At 41.4% G+C, this 23,283-nt stretch overlaps 1 protein-coding gene across 2 annotated transcripts in view; it reads right to left on the bottom strand.

The window, feature by feature from the left end:
• Positions 1 to 21,842, bottom strand: part of KHDRBS1 (KH RNA binding domain containing, signal transduction associated 1) — a 42,730-nt gene extending 20,888 nt beyond the window's left edge. For both annotated transcript variants that reach the window (XM_058553521.1, XM_058553522.1), the window contains exons 1-7: positions 21,203 to 21,842; positions 9,671 to 9,795; positions 8,650 to 8,766; positions 7,070 to 7,216; positions 2,185 to 2,318; positions 1,229 to 1,430; positions 656 to 723 (exon numbers count right to left, since the gene is read on the bottom strand). In XM_058553521.1, the coding sequence (XP_058409504.1) occupies positions 656 to 723; positions 1,229 to 1,430; positions 2,185 to 2,318; positions 7,070 to 7,216; positions 8,650 to 8,766; positions 9,671 to 9,795; positions 21,203 to 21,584 (1,175 nt within the window). In that variant the 5' untranslated portion in view covers positions 21,585 to 21,842. The remainder of the gene's footprint in view (positions 1 to 655; positions 724 to 1,228; positions 1,431 to 2,184; positions 2,319 to 7,069; positions 7,217 to 8,649; positions 8,767 to 9,670; positions 9,796 to 21,202) is intronic.
• Positions 21,843 to 23,283: the final 1,441 nt, after the last annotated feature.

Here is a 23,283-nt window from a genome sequence, read left to right as displayed (position 1 = left end):
ACAAAATATGTCCAAAACATGTATACACTATGCACTCATAAAAAAATTGTGACAACTATAGCAAAGAAAAGTGGATGCCACACAATTTAAAGTGAAAAAAGCACAATCCAAAATTGACCATCTTAACCATACTGTACGTACACATACATTCATAGGGTTCACTGGAAGAGAATAAACAAACACAAAAAGAACTGTTCTGTCCCCACTGTAGAATTATAAGACTCCTTTTCAAGGAATCACAGATAAGATACATACACACACACATAAAAAATGTTTTTTAAGAAAAGTGCAGAAAAGAACCTAAGTTATAGTAGTAGGATTTTAGTTTCCTTTTAAACTTTTATACAACTTTAATCTGGCTGTGATATTTCTTAATAAATCAAAATAATTTAAAGGCATTTTTCCCTCTGTTTCCATGTAGTCACAGCTCAAGAATTTTTCATCTGCTATTCCCAGATTCCACACTATAATTTAAGATTCACAGTTATCAAACTTGCAGACCCAAGTACGTGCCTTACAGATGTTAAAAGCAGAGATACCCTCAAAAGGTGAGCCTCACTACTCCTTAGATGTGTGCTGCCTAAACTTCTCAATTCCTCCAACTCCCCCCATCCATCCCTAGGATATGAAACAACACTTCTATTGCTTGACTCACCCTTGGCTCTGGCTGTAATAGCCCTCGTAACCTTCATAACTCTGTTCTGCATATGTATCATCATATCCCTAGAACAAAATGAAACAGAAAGTCAGAATCACAGAGAGGAGGGAAGGTAATTATATCCCATGGGAGTATGGCAGGCTCTGCATTAACAGAACATAGGAATTCTCTCCAAAATGTTAACACCTGCTGTGGAATAGTCAAGAAAGAAAGGGTTATTTTTTAAAAAACAAAACAACCAATCAAACAAAAAAACCCCTTCAAGTGAGGGCAGGAAATAAGGTATAAAGTTGAACTTTAGCATTAGTAGTAGTAGTAGTGGAAGACTCTTAGTAAAACACTGTACAACAATGCTCAGCTTAGTTCCTGTTTAATCTACACACATATATAGTAAACCATGATTAAAATGGAAAAATCTTGTCATAGTTTAACATTCAATGCAAGAGAAAAGGAAAGATTCCAAATCTTACAAGCAGTCCCTGCCACCTACGTCAAGGGCCAAGGCCCTGTCATTCAACTTCCTTTGGCAATCTTCTAGGTATTGGGAAATGGTACACTGTTCAAACTTACATATTCTTCATATGTTTCTGGTGCAGGGGGTGGCGGCAAAGGTATTCTCTGGATGCCTGCTGTCCGTGCTCTTGGTGCTGGAGCACCCCTCACAGTAGGTGGGGGTGGCACCCCTCGAGTCACGGTGGCACCTCTGGTGATGGCTCCTCTCACTGGTGTACCACGCACCAAAGCCCCCCGAGGTGGTCCAACACCACGGCCCCTGCAAAAAGAAAGTTTGTCTTAAATGCAGATTTTCTTTTTTGAGGAAGACTGACCCTGCGCTAACATCTGTTGCCAATCTTTCTTTTCCTTTTTTCTCCCCAAAGCACCAGTACATAGTTGTATACATAGTTGTAGAGTTATAGCTCTTTTATGTGGGATGCTGCCTCAGCATGGCTTGATGAGCAGTGAGTAGGTCTGCGCCCAGGATCCGAACCAGCGAACCTGGCCACCTAAGCGGGACGTGCGAAGTTAACTGCTGTGCCACCGGGCCGGCCCCTGGAGATTTTTATAAATAGGCTACTTTCATGTTCAGATTTGTTCGCAAACTCTGGAGTTAAGATAGATTTTATGATGCCTTGGGTAGATTATTATTAAAACAAGGAGAAATGTATGGTGGGTAAAGGACCCATACTGGAAGACTCCCCAGGCGCCACAGTGGACCTATCAATGTCTCATCAGTGGACTGCCTTGGAGAGTCTGAACACTCCATAAAGTTCAGTCACAAAAGATAACATTCTAAAGTCAGAGACCATTGAAAAATGCTACAACTGTCCAAATGAAAAGACCAAAAGTTTCAGCAGGACTGTTGCACTTGACTATGGGCAAAGTACCCAAGATCTAGAATTCCACTCTTGATACAATATACAAATCCTGAGACCCTTTCGAAGCTGGAGATAAGAGCATCACTAAGAGACAGATGGTACTAGCAGTCAAATTTACATCCTATTTCTGGTTTTCTCCATTATTTTTACCTGGGAACAGGTGGAGGAGGAGGTGCAGCTCCCCGGCCTCTCACTGGCACCCCACGTCCACGAGAGGGCTCTGGTACTCCATTCAGGTAGGAGAGCTCTAGAAACTGCTCCTGGCAGATATCATCCATCATATCCTGCAAAAGAAAGGTAATGAGAAGGAGTTTTGCGCAACATCTCCAGCTTCTGCTGAGAAGTCATCTAGCCCACGTGAGCCTTGGATACAAAGAAAAGCTTTAAAAGTCCAGATGAAGTCTCAGGTCATTCATTCTCTGAAGTCAAATCGCACTCTACCTGTCACTTCTTTGAGGAAAGTCTTGATGTCAGACCCCTCATTAATCAGATGAAGCTCTTCATGATGTGGTCCCTGCCTAGCTCTCCAGACCACTTCCATCCTTTCTCCCTGTATAACCTCCTTTCAAGCCATGCTGAACAACTTGTAGTTCAGAACCTGGCATACTCTTACACATCCATTCTTGCAAATAGTTTCCTCTTCCTAGAATAGTAAAAGCCACTACCATTAATTAAGCTCTATGTACTGGGTACTATATAATGAGCTTTATATAGATTTTTCAGTTTAATCTTCAAAATAACCCTGAAGTAAGTAGGCAAATCTTCCCATTTTACAGTTGGGAAAACAGATTCAGGGAGTATAAAGCAACCAGCCTAAGGACATAGAGCTAGTAAGTGGTAGACTCTAGATGTGAATTCAGAATTACCTGTCTCCCTCAAATTTGTCTTGATGCCAGAGCCTCAGCACCATCCTTACCACCAACAGCACCATCAATCACTGAGAATATATTGAGGGCATTGTGTTGTGGGGAAGAGGAAGCAGTATAAGCAGATCCAAAGACTGAAGATGAAAAGTCTAAATAAGAACTCTAATCCTTCAATGAAATACATCAATGAGTGTTTCAAGATGAGCAATTAGTTCTTCACAGCTAGATTATGAAACAGATGAGTGCCAAAATAGAAACTTAGAAAAAAATACTTAACCTTTATCATGAAATATGACATATTTCTTTTTTGCTTTCAATAGTTTCCTTTATATCCTAAGCCTGCTTATGTGTGCTGGTATACATCGTTAAAATTTTTAATAACTCTATAGCCTCTATTTTCCTTAGGATTATTTTGTTTCTTATTTTCAGAACAGTGTTCCAAATTCTTTAATCCAACAGTACTCCTCTAAGTGAAAGTATGTCATAAATTCATGAATCTAAGTATTTTGAAATAACATTTTACTTTAAATACACATTTATCTCTAAACATGAAAACATATGAATATTCAGAAGTTTTATTTGAATTAACTAGTATTGTAACAAAGCCAGAAAATTTTATTAGAAGTCACAAACACTGAAACTTTTCCATTTCATATATACAGTTTTAATACAGGTGAACATAATTATTAAAGACTCACCTATTTACTAGCAATTTAAGTTCTATGAATTTAATGAGCATTTATTACTGTAGTCTTGTAACATCTTTCTAACAATCCTGCAGAAATGAGATTAGATGCCCCCTGAGTCCAGCTATTACCAATGCAAATACTACTACATTAGCTAAAATGCCACATATTGGATAATTCCTGGTAAATTATATCTCATATATGACAGTCAAGACATGTTCTAACTTCCTCGAAGACTTTATTATGAATTGCATAAAGAATATTCTATTATCTATCATATTTACATTTTTTATCAAATGTAGTTATTGTGTTGGACAGGGACTACATCTTGAAGTGTGATGAAACCTATATTTATATAGGTCTCTTAGCTGTCATCTAAATTGTATTTTTAAAAATGTATCAAAAGGTACTAAAGTCCTCACTAACTTGGAAGGCCAAGAACACCTACATATTTAGTCTATGTTTTAAATAATTTCTTTAGAACTCTTGTTAAATTTAAGTTACACAGTCCTACAGTTAAGCAAGGCATGATTTTCAATAATTTTTGCTGAATTTTTTCAGTAATTTTTGCATGGCAGGTTATGACCTGCTGATAGAATCAGACTGATGTATTATAAAAAACATCCTATATAACATTTTTTAGGTTACCTTTAAAAATCACTTACTAAAGGAATTTATAAGGGTTTTCATAAAGCAAACAATCTTCAATCCTGGTAAGCTGAAATCACTGCATTAACTTTTTAACTTAAATTTCTATAAAACTTATTTTATGGAAACTCTCTACATTTTTAAAAAGCGAAACTTTTTAGTTCTGAGTTCAGTTTCATTTTATAACTCATTACTGGAATGTAATTAGATAAATCAAGTTACAATGTGTAAGAAGCCTATTTTGGTATTATAGAAGAAAATCATACGTACTAAAATGAAATGAACTATTGGGGGGAAAAAAAAAAAAGAATTACCTGTCTCCAAAAGCTAGGTTTTAAATCATTAGACTATATCGTCTTTTTTCTCCAACTGAGGGACTCTAACTCACTCTTATAAGACTTAATCTAAAATATTACCTCTTTTGAAAAACTTTCTCTTGATGCCACCACCCCTACTTCCTCCTCTTTTTCCACAGCACCATGTAATTTTCTCTACCCAAACACTTACCACATCTTTTTAGAATTGTCTTTCTACTAGATTGTAAGCTCTTCAGGAGCCATTTCTGTAACTTCAGACCCAAGCACAGTATTAGTCACCTACCAGATACTTAACAAACGTTTGGGATGAACAAGAAACCTGAGGCTTAGAAAAGTAAAATAATAACTTGTCCAAGATGACACAGATAGAGCTCCCAGTCCAGTGCTCTTCCTACTGTACCAGGAAACCTCTCTGGTACAGTTAATGGTTCTAAGGGGAAAACATAGGGCTCGGGTGATGGATGCAAAAAATAGGCTCCCTTTCTTTCCTCACAAGAGGGGAGAATTGAGTCAAATGCCATTTGCAAATCTTTCTACGTATTTCCTGATGAGAGCCATTCAGTCTTAATACTTCAAGCATTTTTATACATCCCAGGTGGATACAGCTTTAGAACAGAAGATTCTAGTCACCACAGAGAAATGCCCCCACTTAACTCTTCACCTCCTCCTACCTTACACATTACTCCTCCTTTTTTATTTATTTATTTATTTATTTATTTATTATTTATTTATTATTTTTTGTGTGAGGAAGATCAGCCCTGAGCTAACATTCATGCTAATCCTCCTCTTTTTGCTAAGGAAGACTGCCTCTGAGCTAACATCTATTGCCAATCCTCCTCCTTTTTTGTTCCCCAAAGCCCCAGTAGATAGTTGCATGTCATAGTTGCACATCCTTCTATTTTTTATAATTTTTATTTATTTATTTTTTCCCCCAAAGTCACAGTAGATAGTTGTATGTCATAGCTGCACATCCTTCTAGTTGCTGCATGTGGGACGCGGCCTCAGCATGGCCAGAGAAGTGGTGCGTCGGTGCGCACCCAGGATCCGAACCCGGGCCGCCAGTAGCGGAGCGCGCGCACTTAACTGCTAAGCCACGGGGCCGGCCCCACATTATTCCTCCCTTAGACTCACAAGTGACCAGCGACACTCCATTAGCTCAGATCCTTCCAACTGCCACATCAACACTGAGGAAGCCCAGATCTCCCTGGCAGGCAGCTTTTTTGAAGATCCACTTACATGGAAGCCTTGTAAACCTATTCTTTTTGAGAAATATGCTGAGACTAACGACAAAGAGGAGATGAGCATTCCCCTACAGTCCTTCAGCAACTGGGTGGCTCAGGATGCTTCAATACAACACCTCAAAAAGAGTAAAAAGAATTCCCTCAAGGGAAAATTTACCAGCTCTGAGTTTTTCTCTAGGATGTTTTAAATTGGCTGTTTCAGGTTGAACGTTCTAATGAAGACAAGGTACTTGGAAGCAAAGCAGCTGCTGAGACATTTGAGATAGTGTTGGAATCCTTGGGGCTCGGCGTTATAGGTACACACTGCCTATAAATTTTTGCTCTACCAATTCTCAAATCCTCTGACACCACATTTAGTTTCAACTCCCTCATTTTACATGCACAAGAAAACCAAGAACTGTATCTCATCTCCTCTTAGTTTTAGTGATGAAATATGATGCTTACTCAATTCTAGTTGAATAGTATTCCAAATGCTTCTTAAGGTTCCAGATTCATCCTTGGTTATTAAATATTCAACAATAGTATGTTAACTCTGACAACTACCAGGCCTTGCTAAAAAGGCAAAAATTGCACCATTTTCTACTTATTCAAAGAATGAACCCTCTGAACAGGTGGTAATAAGCAAGATAGGTAACTTGGTCTGTCTCAACTCTTCCTGGGCCTTAGTTATATTCTGAAAGGAGCTGCACATCAATTTGTTTAATATCATCAACAGTCAAGCCTGTAACAATCATGCCTCTTTCAAATCAAACTCTACTTGAATAAGCTCCTTCAGAAGATAAAGCCCTAAGTGCACCCAGGTCAGAATTTAATCCAGTAACACTATACTATAAGTATATGAGCTTCTTGCTGTCATCCTCTAGACCCTCTAGAGTCTAGAACATAAACCCTTGAGTGCAGGGGGTTTATGACCATCTTAGTCATTTTCCCATCATAACCTACTGGTTCCACTCTAGTACCAAAACACTTAGCTAAGCAAAGATCCTGTTAAATCTTTGTTAACCAGATGTTACAATGCCAGACACATTGTGGACAACAGATACTGGTATACAACTAAAACCACATTAGACAAGGAGGGGTAGAGTGGCCTTGAGGCACAGTGCTTTGAGAACTAGGTACAAGTAATGGACCACCTCAGAAACATGAACACAAATGCAGACTTTGGTATGCAATGTCAGGTTATATGCATAGACCTTTGCTGATAACCCCTGCTTTGGCAACAGCACAAAATCCCAGTTCTCTCTTGCTCAAAAGATACAGGATGTGGATTTCCTTACTGGTACTAGAAACTTCTTGACTTCCTCCATAGCATGGGCCATAAGAGCATAAGCCTCACATGGGGGTCCAAAGACTTCAATGAAGACATGCAGATCCATATTCAAGTGGGCATATTTGGGGTCTCCACCTTTGCGCAGCTCTTCCTCCTATGGAAAAATGCAGAAAAACATCACATCACATGGACTAGAAAATGATACCTTTACCTCAAGTTCAAAGGAACAGCAAGAAATAACCTCAATGTCTAAGAAAAACAGTAAAGTGTAAGAAAGTAAAACACGCTCTGGAGAAGAGTAATTTACACAACCTGCTAAACCTGCAAGCGGTCTGCTGCTAAAAGTTAATTGTTGCCTTGAATCTCCCATATATTCACTGAAGCTCTTATTACAAGGTATAGAAGAGACAAACTTGATACCAGTCTCCATTCAGATAACAGCATTTGTCAAGCATTCATTCATTTATAGCCAAGCATTTGCTTTTATTTTATTTTTTTATGATTTTATTTATTTATTTTTCCCCCAAAGCCCCAATAGATAGTTGTATGTCATAGCTGCACATCCTTCTAGTTGCTGCATGTGGGACACGGCCTCAGCATGGCTGGAGAAGCGGTGCGTCGGTGCGCGCCCAGGATCCGAACCCGGGCCGCCACTTAACCGCGGAGCGCACACACTTAACCACTAAGCCACAGGGCCGGCCCAGGCATTTGCTTTTAAATCCCAGGCAGAGCTGTTAATCACCAGCTCTTCTTATTCACTTATATGGTCTGGGAACTCAAGTTCTAGAGGAGGAAAGAAGTCAGGACAGAGAAAGAAATCTCATTAGCTAGAATAACATATTTTAGCTCTAACTGTATTCATCTAGTGAGAAACGTGAGTGGACAAAAGAAGAGGGTCTGAGAAAGCAATGTTCATCAATTGGGCTGCATAAAAGGAGGCCTGAAAGAGTTAGTTTTTAGGCTGTAGCAGGTATGTCTCATTTAAAAAGCTAATCCTAGAAGGCTAAGGCTATTCTATTCGGTGGGAAGTTTCTTGGCACTTACAAAGGATATGAAGCATATGGGGCTATGGCATGGATAAAAATAAGCATTAGGTTCTGTTGTCAGGATTACTCATGGATCCTCCTTTTGGAATACTCTCTTTTACTGGGCCTCACATTCCAGCTGGCTATAAAACAAACCAGCCAACTAATCCTCAGATTCACCTGCACTCACAACACTACTGCTCTCACATTTCCATGCTACAGCAAAGGGACTGTGTCTTTAGCCTGGGTAAGTTTTAGAACCTCCAGCCCCTCTTCCAAGTTTTCATAGATAAGCTTGCTAATGCCAAAATCACTACTGCTGTTTCCATTACAATGCAGTCAAAAGTCAGAAAGAAAACAATCACCAGGGCACTCCTAGGCTCTTCCAGGGTTGCCAAGCAAGTAAATTAACTTGGTCTATAATCTTTTAACATCCAACGCAAATTTAAAGGAGTCACACTCTGTAGGTATAGAAGCGCTAGCTCCCATAAGGCATCCATACTGGACTTTGGCTACTGGGAAGGCATTAAGGTGTCTTCCTGCCTCACTAATGTGAGCTTACCTTGGCTTTGTCTCTCATTGAGCCCTTTCCCAAAACAGAAATCTTTGCCCCAGTCTCTTCTTGCAGTCTTTTGATGGTATTCCCTTGTGGTCCAAGGATCTTCCCCACAAAATTGAACTGACAGAAAACAAAAACAGATTTCTAAATACATATGGTCCTATAAAACATTCCACATGTATTATCTCATTTATCTTCAACAACCCTGTAAAATAAGTAGCGTATTACCATTTCCATTTTACTGAAGGATATACTGATAAAGTAATTAGCCTAAGGTTATACAACTAGAAAGTGGCAGTTCCTAGACTTGAATTTGGGTTTCCTGATGTAATCTGGTGCTCCTTCCATAATATCACACTGTAACCCTTTGCACTTTAACATACATAAACACTTTTAAGGCAGTTACCTCAAAACAGAACAGACATATGGCACCTTTTGGTAGTACTGGTTTAGTAAACTAAATACAACTAATAGCTTTCCTAAAAAAAGGAAAAAAGGAGAAGGAAAAGGAGGTGTGGGGAGAGGGAAGGAGGAGGGCAGGAGGAGATGAAGACGACAGCATTTATTTAAAAGTAAAACTTAGAGTAAGAAATAAAATTAACCTCATCCAGTGAAGGATTTGTTATATTTCCTTTATTTAGATTTCAGGTCAATCTTTTGACAGAGAGCCACTCTTCATGGTTTAATTTTTTTCTTTGAACTTGGAGCCTGAACAAACATTTGAGAAAGAAATTCTTTTTTTTTTTTAATTTTATTTATTTATTTTTTCCCCCAAAGCCCCAGTAGATAGCTGTATGTCATAGTTGCACAGCCTTCTAGTTGCTGTATGTGGGACGCGGCCTCAGCATGGCCGGAGAAGCGGTGCGTCGGTGCGCGCCCGGGATCCGAACCCCGGCCGCCAGTAGCGGAGCGCGCGCACTTAACCGCTAAGCCACGGTGCCGGCCCTCCAGCAGTCTTTATTACAGCCCATGACTCTCATACCTACAAAGACAACTCAAAGAAGTGAGGCATTTTTTGCCTTACCTTGGGATACTGCTTGACAGGTATCAGTACCCGCTCCTTCAACTTCATGTTCTTGTGAGAAAATAAATCCAAGTAATTCTCCTCATCATCCTTTTTTGAATCCCCTTTCTGAATCTTCTCAATTTCTGAATAGGACAAATAGAATTTAATTTAGTTTTCTTCTGGTAAATAAAGGCAAATTTCCAAGTCTGCTTAGAGCAGTAACATGGAGTGCTGTATAATGAGACCAAATAGTTCGGATGAATGTGCTAATTTCAGACAGAGACTGGCTGAAAGCACCAAAGCTATATGAAGTTGACTAGGAAACCCAAAGCCTGCTTCTAATTAAGGGCAGTTTGCTTTTCCACCCTCACCTGAAGACTCTACATCAGAGACATTCAAATGCGTCTTAAGAATAAATGGATTTAACAAAACTAATGGGGTGAGAAAGGGGAAAAAGGGATAAACGAACTAAAAAAATAAAAATAGGGCCGACCCGGTGACGCAAGCGGTTGGGTGTGTGCGCTCCGCTGCGGCCGCCCGGGATTCGCAGGTTCAGATCCCGGGCGCACACCAATGCACCGCTTGGCAAGCCATGCTGTGGCAGCATCCCATATAAAGTGGAGGGAGATGGGCACGGATGTTAGCCCAGGGCCAATCTTCCTCAGCGGGGGAAAAAAAAAAAAAGAGGAGGATTGGCAGATGTTAGCACAGGGCTGATCTCACACACACAAAAATAAAAAAGTAAAAATAAAAATCTGCACCAACAAAAGTACAAAGTCATATATTAATTGAAGAAACAACAGTCAGTAATTTAAGTATACAATAGAGAGTCCAGTTAAAATTCCACTGTGACAGTAGTGCTTTGGATAGTAGTAGCCCTTAAGAGTTTGAAAGACTTGACCTGGCTCTTACTCTGTCACTCACTAGTTGTGTGAACTTCGAAAAGTTGTTTAATTGCTCTGAATTTTGGTTTCCTCATTTGTAAAATGGAGGCAATATCTACCTCATGAAGTTGCTATAAAGACAATAAAATAACATATATACACATGCTAATTAAAGCCCATTTCTTAGGGAGAGCTTAATATATAGTCAACAGTATCTAGCCCCAATTCAGTTTGTCCTAAAGGAAAAAACACGCACCAAGGAACTTTCAGTTCGCAGGTTAACACAGTTTCATCAGATAGAACCTGAGCATCCAAAAAGATTTCCTATCATTAGAGACCTTCATTCATTCATTCACTGACTGCAAGTGTCTGAGTGTTTCCTATAGAGAGGCAGATGAAGTGAGAGATACAGGTATGATCATTAACCACTATGGGAGATTTACTAAGAGCCAGGCACCTATCCTATAAAGTACAGGAGACACAACAGAACAAGTCAGATATGGTCCCCATCTTCCCCATGTTATACACTAGAGTTCCCAGTCTATAAAGCTGGCAATGAAACACAGTTAAGTACTACGACAGGAGTACTAACAGAGATGCGGGCAGAGTGTGCAGGCAATGAACAGCAACTAAAAGGTTATATGGTCCACTGAGAACAGTCAAAATAAGAAACTGATACTCCCTAAAATCAGTGGAACATTCTAAATAACACAGAATATTCTCCTCGTATAATATTCTCACACTGTGTTTTTATCTTCTATAATTTTAACGTAAAGGTTCTCAAACTTCAGTATGCATCAGAATCACTCGGAAGACTCACACTAGATTGCTGGGCCCCAACCCCAGTGTGGGATTTGTATTAGGAATTTACATTTACAGGTGATGCTGATATTGCTGGCCCAGGAGCCACACTTTGAAAACCACTGGTTTAGGGTATAAAGATATACTACTTCAAACACATTCTGCAAATCTATACCTTTAACAGTTTAAAAATAACTGTTTAGGGCCGGCCCTGTGGCTTGGTGGTTAAGTGCGCGCGCTGCGATGCTGGTGGCCCGGGTTCGGATCCCGGGTACGCATTGAGGCACCACTTCTCCGTTCATCCTGAGGCCGAGTCCCACATACAGCAACTAGAAGGATGTGCAGCTACGACATACAACTATCCACTGGGGCTTTGGGGGAAAAAATAAAATAAATAAAATCTTTAAAAAAAAAAAAAAAAAAAAAAAAAAAATAACTGTTTAGACTAAGTTCAGCTGTGAAGTACACAGATGAAGGAGAGTTATTTTGACTTTGACAGACTTCATAGGAGTTCAGAATTTCAAACTGAAGCCTTCTGTTTATTAAAAAATCTAATTTCAGATGTTATAATATTCGGTGAGCTAACTGACCTACTTAAGCCCGAGAGCACATACCCACCCCCTTGCTTTCTGACAATTAAAACTGCTCATTATATTGTAAATATTCTTAACTAAACCTTTACTTCTATGAGAAGAACTGCAAATGACAGTGCTCTTCACACTCCTGTTTCACTGCTTGGAATAGAAAACAAATTTGACCTTAAAATTAACAGACTAAATGCTTCATTCAACATCCTATTTGTTTGCTGTTTTATTGGTGGTATATCCTGACCTCCACCCTTTCCCACCTACTGCTAATATTAACTTTTTCTAGTCACTACTTTTGAGACTACCATCTCTGAATACATCTCCTCTTGAGCTTCCAGGCTGCAAAACTGGGTACTCAATCCTTAAAAGTCCTCAAGGAACAAGAAGACACATTTCTGATCTGAAAACATCACCGAGGAGCTTCTAAAAAACGTGGAACAAATTACATACTTCATTTTATCTATATCCCTCTGTATGTCCTAATTGCTATCATCTAGTTAGGCCCTTCAGCTGTATTTTATACCACTTGCCAGAAACTTTTCTTGGTCAGTGCAAGAAGATAAGACTCCATGTCTGTTAATCTGTTGTACTCCTATAGGAAGCAGGGCTGCAAAAATTGAACCCCGTAGAAAAGTTCATTTATATGCATCGTAATGCACCCTGTGAATTTAAGGCCTTTCTATAACATGGATCCTTCTGCTCTATTTTGAACTAGTCAGATCTTAATTAGGATCCCTTTTTCCAATCTATCTCACAATTTAAAAAATAATACTAAAGTATTTTTAGAGAATTCAGAGAATAATGATTTAAATAAAACAGAATTGAAAAGACAAAAGAATCAGGGGGAGTTTAGCCTAGAATGCAAAAGACTAAGAGGCAATTTGACCCCTCAAGAAGGGTTATCTTCCATGCTTGGAAGGGGAATGACTAACATTTATTCAATGCCTACGATGTATCAAATACTATACAAATATTGTCTCATTTATCCTACAAAACTACTCAGTGAAGTGGCTGGTACTATCCCCATCTTACAATTGAGGAAACAAACTCAGAGAAGTTAAATCTCTAAGTCACAAAGCTTTACAGTGCCCGAATAAGGATTAAAATCCAGGCTTTCTCTAAGGTCAAACCTCATGCTTTTATTATTGCCTCTCAATGAGGGGTTTGGGGGGGAGGGGCTTTATTTAAGCAAGAAAGAGCTGATTTTGTAAAATTCTGGGAAGTTTATACCCTTAGACACCGTCATGCGGCTAAAAGCAACGAAAGGGCTCTGTGGGTGCCTCAGATGTTCAGCTGCCTGATCTCTCGTCTTTTCTTTTTCAATTCTATATTTCTCTCCTTGGCCTCACTTCTCTTGGAGAGCCAGGAGCAGGCTGTAATGGGAAGAAAAAAAATCAAGCAGCAGCTTCCTAAAAACGGCTTACCCTCAGGTACAAGTACTTTCTAGACAACCTTTCTGAAACTGACTCGTTTAAATGATCTTTGCCTGGGCCTCTAGAGACCTTGGATGTCCCAAGAGCCAAAAAAAGAAAAGCTAAGGTGTAAACAACACAGAGAGGTGACCCATTTATTTCCTAGCCAGATGTTTACAATAATCATATCTTATATCCAGTGCCTTTTGTGTGTCTGGAATTTTTTTTTTTTTTTTTTTTGTGAGGAGATCAGCCCTGTGCTAACATCTGCCAATCCTCCTCCTTTTTTGCTGAGGAAGACTGGCCCTGGGCTAACATCCGTGCTGATCTTCCTCCACTTTATATGGGACGCCGCCACAGCATGGCTTGCCAAGCAGTGCATCAGTGCACGCCTGGGATCCGAACCTGAGAACCCCGAGCCGCCGCAGCGGAGCACGCGCACTTAACCGCTTGTACCACAGGGCCGGCCCCTGGAATTTTGTATTTTTAACCAGGACTATCCCCGTTTGACAGCTGAAGAAGCCTGGGCTCAGAAAAGTTATATAACTTGTCCAAGATCACAAAACTAATTAGCGACAGAGCAGGTATTTTTTTTTTTTTTTTTGGTGAGGAAGATCAGCCCTGAGCTAACATCCATGCTAATCCTTCTCTTTTTGCTGAGGAAGACCGGCTCTGACCTAACATCTATTGCCAATCCTCCTCCTTTTTTCCCCCAAAGCCCCAGTAGATAGTTGTATGTCATAGTTGCACATCCTTCTAGTTGCTGTACGTGGGATGTGGCCCAGCATGGTCGGAGAAGCGGTGCGCCGGTGCGCGCCCCGGATCCGAACCCGGGCCACCAGTAGTGGAGCGCGCGCACTTAACTGCTAAGCCACGGGGCCAGCCCCGACAGAGCAGGTATTTAAACTCAAGTTACTCCTTACATCAGTCAGTAAATTCAGCTAATCTTGTGGCATTTCTTTTATTCTTTTACTGTACTTTATCTTTCCTTTTTTGGTAGGTCCTATTACAACCAGACTGTAATCTCCGAAGCATGACTGTTTCTTAAATGTATGTGTCAGAGGAAAAAACATGGGTTTTGAAGCTAGACAGAACTGAGTTTAAACCCTAGCTCTGTTACATGCTTGGTGTGTGACTTGGGCCAAGTCACTGAACCTCTTTTAGTCTTCTCTTCTCACTTTTTTTTTTTAATTTTTAAAAAAATTTTTATTTATTTATTTTTTCCCCCAAAGCCCCAGTAGATAGTTGTATGTCATAGCTGCACATCCTTCTAGTTGCTGTATGTGGGACGCGGCCTCAGCATGGCCGGAGAAGCGGTGCGCCGGTGCGCGCCCGGGATCTGAACCTGGGCTGCCAGCAGCAGAGCGCACGCACTTAACCGCTAAGCCACAGGGCCGGCCCTCTTCTTACTTTTAAAAAGGAGGATTAAAAAAAAGAGAGATTTAATGAACGTGAAATGTTAATACTAGAGAAGTTTGTAAAAATTATATACAAACTTTATCAACTGGACTGGCTTAACTAAACACAGACCAGCACGTACATTCATTAACTGAACATTTGATAAAGGCTGCATAAAGAACAAGATAGTGGTCAAGGTTTTCTTACTAAGGCATCCAGAGACAGTGTTTGTAGGAAGGCAAGATTCATAGGCTCCAAAAGGTCAGGGGTCATGCTCTCCTCCAGACTGTCAATGCTTTCGGTTCATACTTCTAACCACAGCACTCCCTCCCCTGTTAATGATTTCTGGACCCCTTCCATCACTAAACTGAGTCTCTGCCATTCTTAGTACAATGCCTAATACACAATAGGCATCTATAAACGTTTACTGAATGAAAGAAATGTACCATTAACACCCCCAACTTCCCTTAATGATTCATGTGACTTTATCATCCCCAAATTTATAATTCTCTGCCCTATACCTTTTCTGTTGGTACCACCTTTTGGAATCACAAGTCCAGTAAACTTACTACCTTTCTATTAAAAAAACTCTCTTCCTTTTATTTATCAAATTACCTACTGTTTTAAGCAAGAGCACAGAGCAGCAGGTTCTTAATCTTTTTTTGGGTCATGGGCCCCTTTCAGAATCTGACGAAAGGTACAGAATAGCTCCCCAGAAAAAGATACAAACACAATATTTCGCATACAATGTTGACTAAGGGTGGGTATTGGTTCAAAAAAATCCCCCAAAGCCCGAGTTAGGAGCCCTCTAAAGGGCTTAATTCTCACATTTCAGGATAGCGGCAAACCCTATTATGCCATATTGACCATGGTCTCCCAAATCTCTTCTCGGGGCACAATTTAGAGTTTAGGGCTTTTTAAAAAAAACTTAAGAGATCTCAGATACCCTTCACCCAGTCATCTTCATAATATTTTGCGTATCTCTAATACAATATTGTAACCAGAAAATTAACATTAACACAACCTATTGACTTTATTCAGATTTCACTAGTTTTACAAGCACTTATTTGCGTGTGTGTGTGTTTAGTTCTATGCAATTTAATCAGATTCATGTGACCACTACCACAGTCAAGATACAGGACAGTTACATCACAAGGATCCCTAGTGCTACCTTTTTTTTTTTTTTGGTGAGGAAGATGGTCCCTGAGCTAACATCTGTGCCAATCTTCCTCTTCTTTGTATACGGGACGCCGCCACAGCATGGCTTGATGAGTGGTGTGTAGGTCTGCACCCAGGATCTGAACCTGCAAACCCTGGGCCACCAAAGCGGAGCGTGTGAACTTAACCACTATGCCACCAGGCCGGCCACTCATGCTACCCTTTTATAGCCACAGTCACCTCCCTCCATCTCTCTCTCACCATTGGCAACCACTAATCTGTTCTCCATCTCTATTATTTTGTCTTTTCAAGAATATTAAATTAATAGAATTATGTAGTATGTAACCTTTTGAGACTGGCTTTTTTCACTTACCATAATTCTCTTGAGATCCATCCAAGTTGTTGCAGTTATCAATAGTTCATTTCTTTTTATTGCTGAGTAGTATTTCATGGTATGGACATACCACAGCTTACCTATTCACCTATTTGAGCTACGGTTTGTTTCCAGTTTTTGGCTAGTATCAATAAAGCTATGAACATTCATGTAAAGGTGTTGTGTGAACCTAAGTTTTAATTTTTCTGGGATAAAAGACCAAGAGTGCAACTGCTGAGTAGTAGGGTAAACACTGGCTCAGTTGTGCAAAATAAAAAAATAGCTTTATCAGAGAAATATGTATGCAATAATATTTTGCTTAATCTTACTAGTATTATTTTCTATAAAAATAGCATTGTATTGCATGTATGTAGCCTTACGGGACTTACTTTTTCACCTAACATTAGATTTCCAAGATTTCTCTCTACTATCGCCTGTCGCCATAGTTTTCATTTTCACTGACGTATAAATATTTCATTTTGAAAATCTCACAGTATCCAGCCAATGATGAAACAAGTCACACCATTTTATGAACAAGGTGCACCATTTTATGAATAAGGCATTCATGTGCAAGTTTCTTTGGGCATATTCCTAGGAATAATGTTGTTGAATTTTAAGGAATTTGAATGCTCAGCTTTCAGATGAAATGCCAAACTGTTATCCAAAGTGGTTGTACCAATTCATACTTCCACCAGTAATGTTTAAGAGTTCCTTCTAATTCCACATCCTCTCAAGCTCTAAATCCTGTTTGACTTAATTTTTGTCAATGTAGCAGGTTTTCATTATTTTCCTGTCTCCAAAAATTTTTTTTCTTTTATCTTCATTTACTCTTTTAGCTACTTTATATTCAACATGTCAAGCTGAAAAAGTAAATCCAGTCAGAATCCGTTTGGAAAATGCAAAAATTCAACATGTTAAGTTAAAAGTTCTGTCATCTTTATAACACTAGTTCCTCCCCCACCTCCCAACTCCTGCCCAAGACATGGCATATTTTTCTTTTTATTCAGATCTTCCTTTATCACCTTCAGTAAAAATTTATTTATCACATATTGATAATATGTGATCACAATATTCCTCATCTGCATTATTGAGATAAAAATTCTTCCTATCGCATAGAATAGCCAAGGAGGATGGAATTAATGAGTAGCACACCTCACGTTACATGCTCTACAAAGGTTAAATATTATTACTGTTATTGTTTGTTATGATTATTCAATACATTTTGAACTGATTTTTATTGCTTATGCCAAGGCATTTGACACTATTCTAAAAACGAGATCATTCTGTCAATTCTTTTCTAATTGGCTACTGCTCATATATCAGAAACCTATTGATTTGCACATCTTCATCTTGTAATTAGCCACATAACTGACCACTTTCCTAGGTCAACAACCATGAAGTTATTGCAAATAGTGATAACTTCTGCCTCTTCCTTTCCTAATATTAATACTTATACCTATATTTGGTCTATAATTCCTTTGCAATTCCACTTTCTGGTTTTGAATAGGTTTTGCTAGCCCTGTAGAATGAAATGGGAACATTCAGATATATTTTTACAGTATACTGTAAATAAAATAAAGCAATGAACTATTTTGAAGTTTCAACAAACTTTGTAAATGTTCTCCATTTACAAAGAAGATGGATTTCGGAAGATGGATTTCTGAGTATCCTTGCAAGATCTTCTGCAGATTACCTTAATCTATTCAAAACGTTTACTTATTCCTGAGTCATTTATACTAACTTACATTTTCCTAATTATAGAAAGTAGAAAAAGAACACTGATATACATAAAAGCATTTCTGTGTGTTATATAAATATTTAACACAAAAAATAAATTACTTTTGTTTCATAAAACAAGCATGGGTACCCCAAGTCCTTGCACGTCTGTGACTTCATTTAACTGTCATCATAGTTGAATATCAACTTGGCTAATATAGAAGTCTATATTCAAAATCTAAATCTCTCAGAATTGTGTTGATAGTTTTCCATCATGCAACGAAGAATATTTATTTATCAAACATCTAGTAAGAGGCCACTCTGTGTGGCCCTCTTCAAGGAACAGGAGATACAGCAGTGAACAAAGCCGACAAAAGATCCCTGCCCTGGTGCCCTGGTGGACATTCTAGCCATGAAGGAGAAGGGGCAGTCAACAAACACACATAACTAGAATATATGGTGCATCAGATGCCGATAAGTGCAAAATAAAGTAAAGCTGGGAAAGGGAGAGAGAGAGCTGTGTGGCTAGTAAAGGAAGAGTCATCTGGGTCTTGCGGCACCTCTTGGGAAATGGGCAAGTCACAGTGCCGAGTGCTAGGCTCTGCTCGCTGAGTTTCCTCCTTTTTCTGTATCTCCGCCTTGTCATCTTCACTGCCCTGTTAGCTAGCACTCTCATGCATTCAAATAGATTTTCTTTTAATATTTTGTTCAACTGGTACAAAATACTTTAAGTTCAATTTGTTACAGGTACTGTAGTGGGCATGGAGAGGGTTAGGTGTGTAGATCCAGACTTGGACTGACTTCAAATCCTAGTTATGCTGCTTACTAATTTTGTTACCTTAGGCAAATTATTTAATCTCTGTGTGCCTTGGTTTCTTCATCCGTAAAAGTGAGGATAAGATAACTTCTTCATAGTATTGTCATGAAGACTAAATATTTGATGTAAAGTGCTCAGACCAGTGCCTGGCACAATAAATGTTAGCTATATTGTTATTACATGTATCCTTATCAGAGCTTAGATACCACTATTCTGTCTTCTCAGAGTCTCACTTCCGCACAGTTGGTTGACTCCACTGCAACCCCTTCTCCAGATCATTCAAAAATACCTTAAAAGCTAGGTCCAATATATGTCATGACTTATCCATGCTAAGAAGTATCCATACACTCCAAATCTGTTCTCTCAATAAGCCAGCATTACCTTAATCCCATTTCTCCAATTAAAATTTCAGTTTGGTTAAAAAAAAAGACATCAAAAAAGCCCAAGTTAAAAAAATTAAACAGCACTCTCTCGTAACAGAAGTTAAGCAGTGAGAGAAGCGTGAGAATTATAAGTAACTTTTAAGGATCAATAGTTTTTGATGGTTATCCTAAGAAACCATGTTTTACTTAAAAGACAAACACCACATTGGGCACTTGATGTGGTCAGAAAGGCAAAAAATATCTTGTGTTTTCATACCTTTTTCAGAACCAGGGATTTACAACTAGAAGAAAACTGTGGTGACAAGTTATTATCTATTGACAATAGGTCAAAAGGCCAAAGAGAACTGTGCTGGTGCTTTTAAACATCATTTAATCCTCACAACTCACCATCCCACTTTACAGATGAGGTTACTGAGGTTCAGAGTTTCCTAAGAGTAAGTAACTAGTTAATGGTCAGAATTTCAAAACCCAAGCTGACATCTTAAAGTTCAAAGGTGTGTTATTCTGTTTTCATTCTTTTAATCTGGACTGATTAAAGATTTGAGGAAATAAAAATTAGACTACCGAATCGATCTTTACCATTTAGTCTGACATTCCTAAATCTGCATGTATTTGCTTTCAGATTCAAACACCTGGTGTTTGCTATATTCAAGGCAATAAGAAAAATACCAAGATAAAAGGCAATCCTTGCCCTCAAAGAGCTTGCCAGAAGAACACAATGAACACTAATGTTTCAAACAATCTGTGTTACAGAACAGCAAAACCCTGAGTTGAAAATGTAAGCAGTTTATCTAAATATTCTTATTCTTGACCACTGCGTGCTTTGTTTATTGTGTTTAAAAGTAAAGACCCTTTACCAATGTTGGGGGCTAGAGAACAAAGAGAGGGAAACGATATTTTCATAACCATCTGTCCATTATATCAACCTTGCCAAAGAGTTCAACTACTCATTCAGTGTTGAGAGTTGTGAATTTTTACTTGCTTAATAAAATTTAGGTATCATAACAAATACTTATTAAAACGTTTTAACTAAAAGTGCGAGGAAAACAGGCGGCTTTACGGAGAAATCAGAGCGACTAGGTGATTGGCCAGTGCTGAGCAGGAAAGGAGCGCTAGCCCACAGACAGAGAACAAAGACTACTATTCCTAATCTATTTCACTCCCGAAGCCAAAAGAAAAAAACTAAAAACACCAAGCCTTTCAGGTAGAAGCATCGTGCAACTTCTTTCAATTTCTGTCCACCTCACCGGAAATACAAATGCAAACCACCCTTTACCTCCCTCTAACCATCCGATTTCACTGTCTCTAGGGTTATTTTTCCCCTTCTTGAATGATGAACACACGTTGTAAAATAAAGTGATCCAAACTTCCGGCTCTGTAGCAATTATCATTTTATCCGCCTAAGTCGGAAATCTGATTCGGAAAACATCAAGCTCCAATTCCCACAGGTTGCTCCTGCCTCCAAGCAACTTAAGCGTCAATTACCGCTAAGTCCGACCCGCCCCTGCGACCGCGGCGCGCTGGACAGGGCACTTCAGCCTCACCTCGCCTCACCTCGGCTTTCCCACCCACCGTCCCTCCTCACTCGGGCTGTCTTCACCTCCTACACCCTCACTCGGGGCGCCTTCCGCCACCCGAGATCAAAAAAGCTTTCCCTTTGGGGGGAAGGGGGTGATAAAGGCTCATTTCTGGAAGCATCTGAGCACCAGGAGCGCGGGGCAGCTGCGAGAGGTGGGAGGGGGAAGGGTCGGCAAGGGGGCGGGGAGCTCAGCACTATCCATCCAGATCTTTGAGATCGCCAAGTCCCCTTCGGGCCTCCTCTGCAGCCTAGAAACTCCCCCTCGCACCCTGGGCCGGGACGGGAATGTGGAATCCAGGCTCCCCAGAATGAGGATGAGAGAAGAAGGGGAGTTCACGCCTGCCTTGGTCCCGAGGGGGAGGGATGCGAGCGGAACAAAGCCGCTGCCACCCGTGCCCCCGGGTGGCCTGGCGACCCAGAGGGACCCGGGAGGCCGGCTCACCTGCGGTCAGCAACTGCATGGCGTGAGTGAAGGACGGATCCAGCGAGTCCTTCTCGGCCATAAGTTCGGGGAGGTACTTGTTCTCCGGCTCCATCTTGACCGAGGCAGTGGCTGAGGGGGGCAGCAGCGGGGTCGGCGCCGGACCTCCCACTGTCGCGTCGGGACCCGTGGCCGAGGGCGGCAGCAGCGGTGGCGGCTGCGTGGCGGGCGAGGCCCGGGCGCCCCCCCGGGACCCCCCTCCGCCTCCCCGGGACCGGTGAGGCAGCGGCGGCTGCCGAGACGGCGCCTGACGCACTGAGGGGTGGGCACCGGAGGGGTCCATGGAGCCGCTGCGGCCCGAGGACCGGCTCATGCGCGCGGCGGGGTCGTCCCGGCGCTGCATTGGGGAGGATGTGCGATCGAGGGATCGAGGAAGCGACGCGGCAGCGGCGGAGGCCCGAGCGGCGGTTGGCGGGGGTGGGAGAGCGGGAGCGACGGCGACCGAAGGCGACCCGACCGACCCAGCGAAAGAGAGCACCGGAAATGAGGCGGCGCGCGTGCGCAGCCAGCCGCCGGCACCGCCCTTGGGTCTCTCCGCGGAGAACAAAGTCCCCGGTCGGGCCACAGCGCTTGCGCACCGCCGCGGAGCCCGAAGAAGTCGCCTCCCCGCTCCCCTTTTTCCTCCGAGCCCGCCAGGCCAGAGCTCTGTGCGCGTGCGCGGGTGGCCGCGGGCTTCGTTCGTTTTCTTTTCCACGTGACTCGGCGCTAGCGGGACACGTGTCTCCTCCCCCTTCTGGCCGAGTGCGCGGAGGGGCGGGGGCTGTGGAATGTCTTTGTCTGCGCGCGAGCCCGCAGAGTGTGGGGGGGGAGACCTGTTACTCGCGGGGCCGCGCCCCCTCCAACGGCTGAGCCGCCGAGCCGGGCTGTGCTCAGTGGGGGGATGGGGGGATGGGGGGTGGGGGGGTCGGGCGAGGGGGGCGGTCTCTAAAGTATGGAAATGAAAGGAGACCCGCCTGGGAAGGAGAGAAAATTGAGGCCGTCTAGGCAGGAGGAGAGGAACAGACAGGGCGCAGGGGAGACTAGGAGTGAAAAGGGGACGACTAAGGGAGAGTCTGACGCAGGGATGAGGGGTGGAGATGGGGAAAGGAAGCTTGGAGGAGCAAGTGAGGAAGGACGGGTCAGTGGGAAGACCGAAGGCTATTGCAGGACTTGAACTAAGAGGTAAGGTTCAGGTAGGAGACCTGAAATCTAGCAAAGGGCACCAGACCAAAGCAGGGAACCCAAGAAGTCGTATCCTATGGTTTCCAGTATAAAAGGCTCTAAAACATTTGCCATTGTTGGTCAGAGAAGTCTTAAAAGATGAAGCATTTTAGCTCTTTACGTATAGTACTGCTTTCTGCTGACTTGTGTTTCTTCCGCAAAAAAGTGGGGTAGAGACCAGGTCCTTAATCCCTGATGGTTGCATCATTAGGGTGGCTCTTTATACGGATGTGAGTGCTAATCCTGCCTTTGTTGGGCCTTCACAATGGATCGTTCCAGACTTGCTCAAAGAGACAGACCCTTACTACTGCTCTAAAGGCCAAGGTATATAGCGGACAGTCTCCCACAGCATTCTCCTCATCCCTCGAGTGCTATATGCAAAAGGAGCTTACGTCTCTACTGTCCCATAAAGGCTCAAGAGAGCTGGTGCCTTCTCTAACCCTTCCTTCCCTCCACAGATTTTTGCTTCCCCCATTCAAAGCACTCACTCCCATCCCTTTTCCTTCTGGATCAGTTCCTCTAATAAGCCCAGGCTTTTCAAAAGCATTTCTGGAAATTGTCCTCTGGGTGCCTGGAAACTGTTGATATTTGGATCTGAAACTTAGAAGCCTTCAACTAGAGAACATTAAGGCCTGGCTACCTTCTTGGGGACGGGGGAGAGAAATCATCCACAGAAATGAGAACAAAACACAAGTATCTCCATCAGTTATCACACATGTATTATACATATGTATTTCCAGTGTGTGGTGCAGTACTGTAGTTTAAGATCACATAGGTAGTTTATAGTCAAGTAGGAGAAAAAAAAAAGAATGTTTTTGAATAATTGGAATGAAAAATGTAAT

Source organism: Diceros bicornis, chromosome 13, assembly GCF_020826845.1.
Source record: "Diceros bicornis minor isolate mBicDic1 chromosome 13, mDicBic1.mat.cur, whole genome shotgun sequence".
Taxonomy (NCBI): domain Eukaryota; kingdom Metazoa; phylum Chordata; class Mammalia; order Perissodactyla; family Rhinocerotidae; genus Diceros; species Diceros bicornis.
This window is presented reverse-complemented; position numbering and strand designations above follow the sequence as displayed.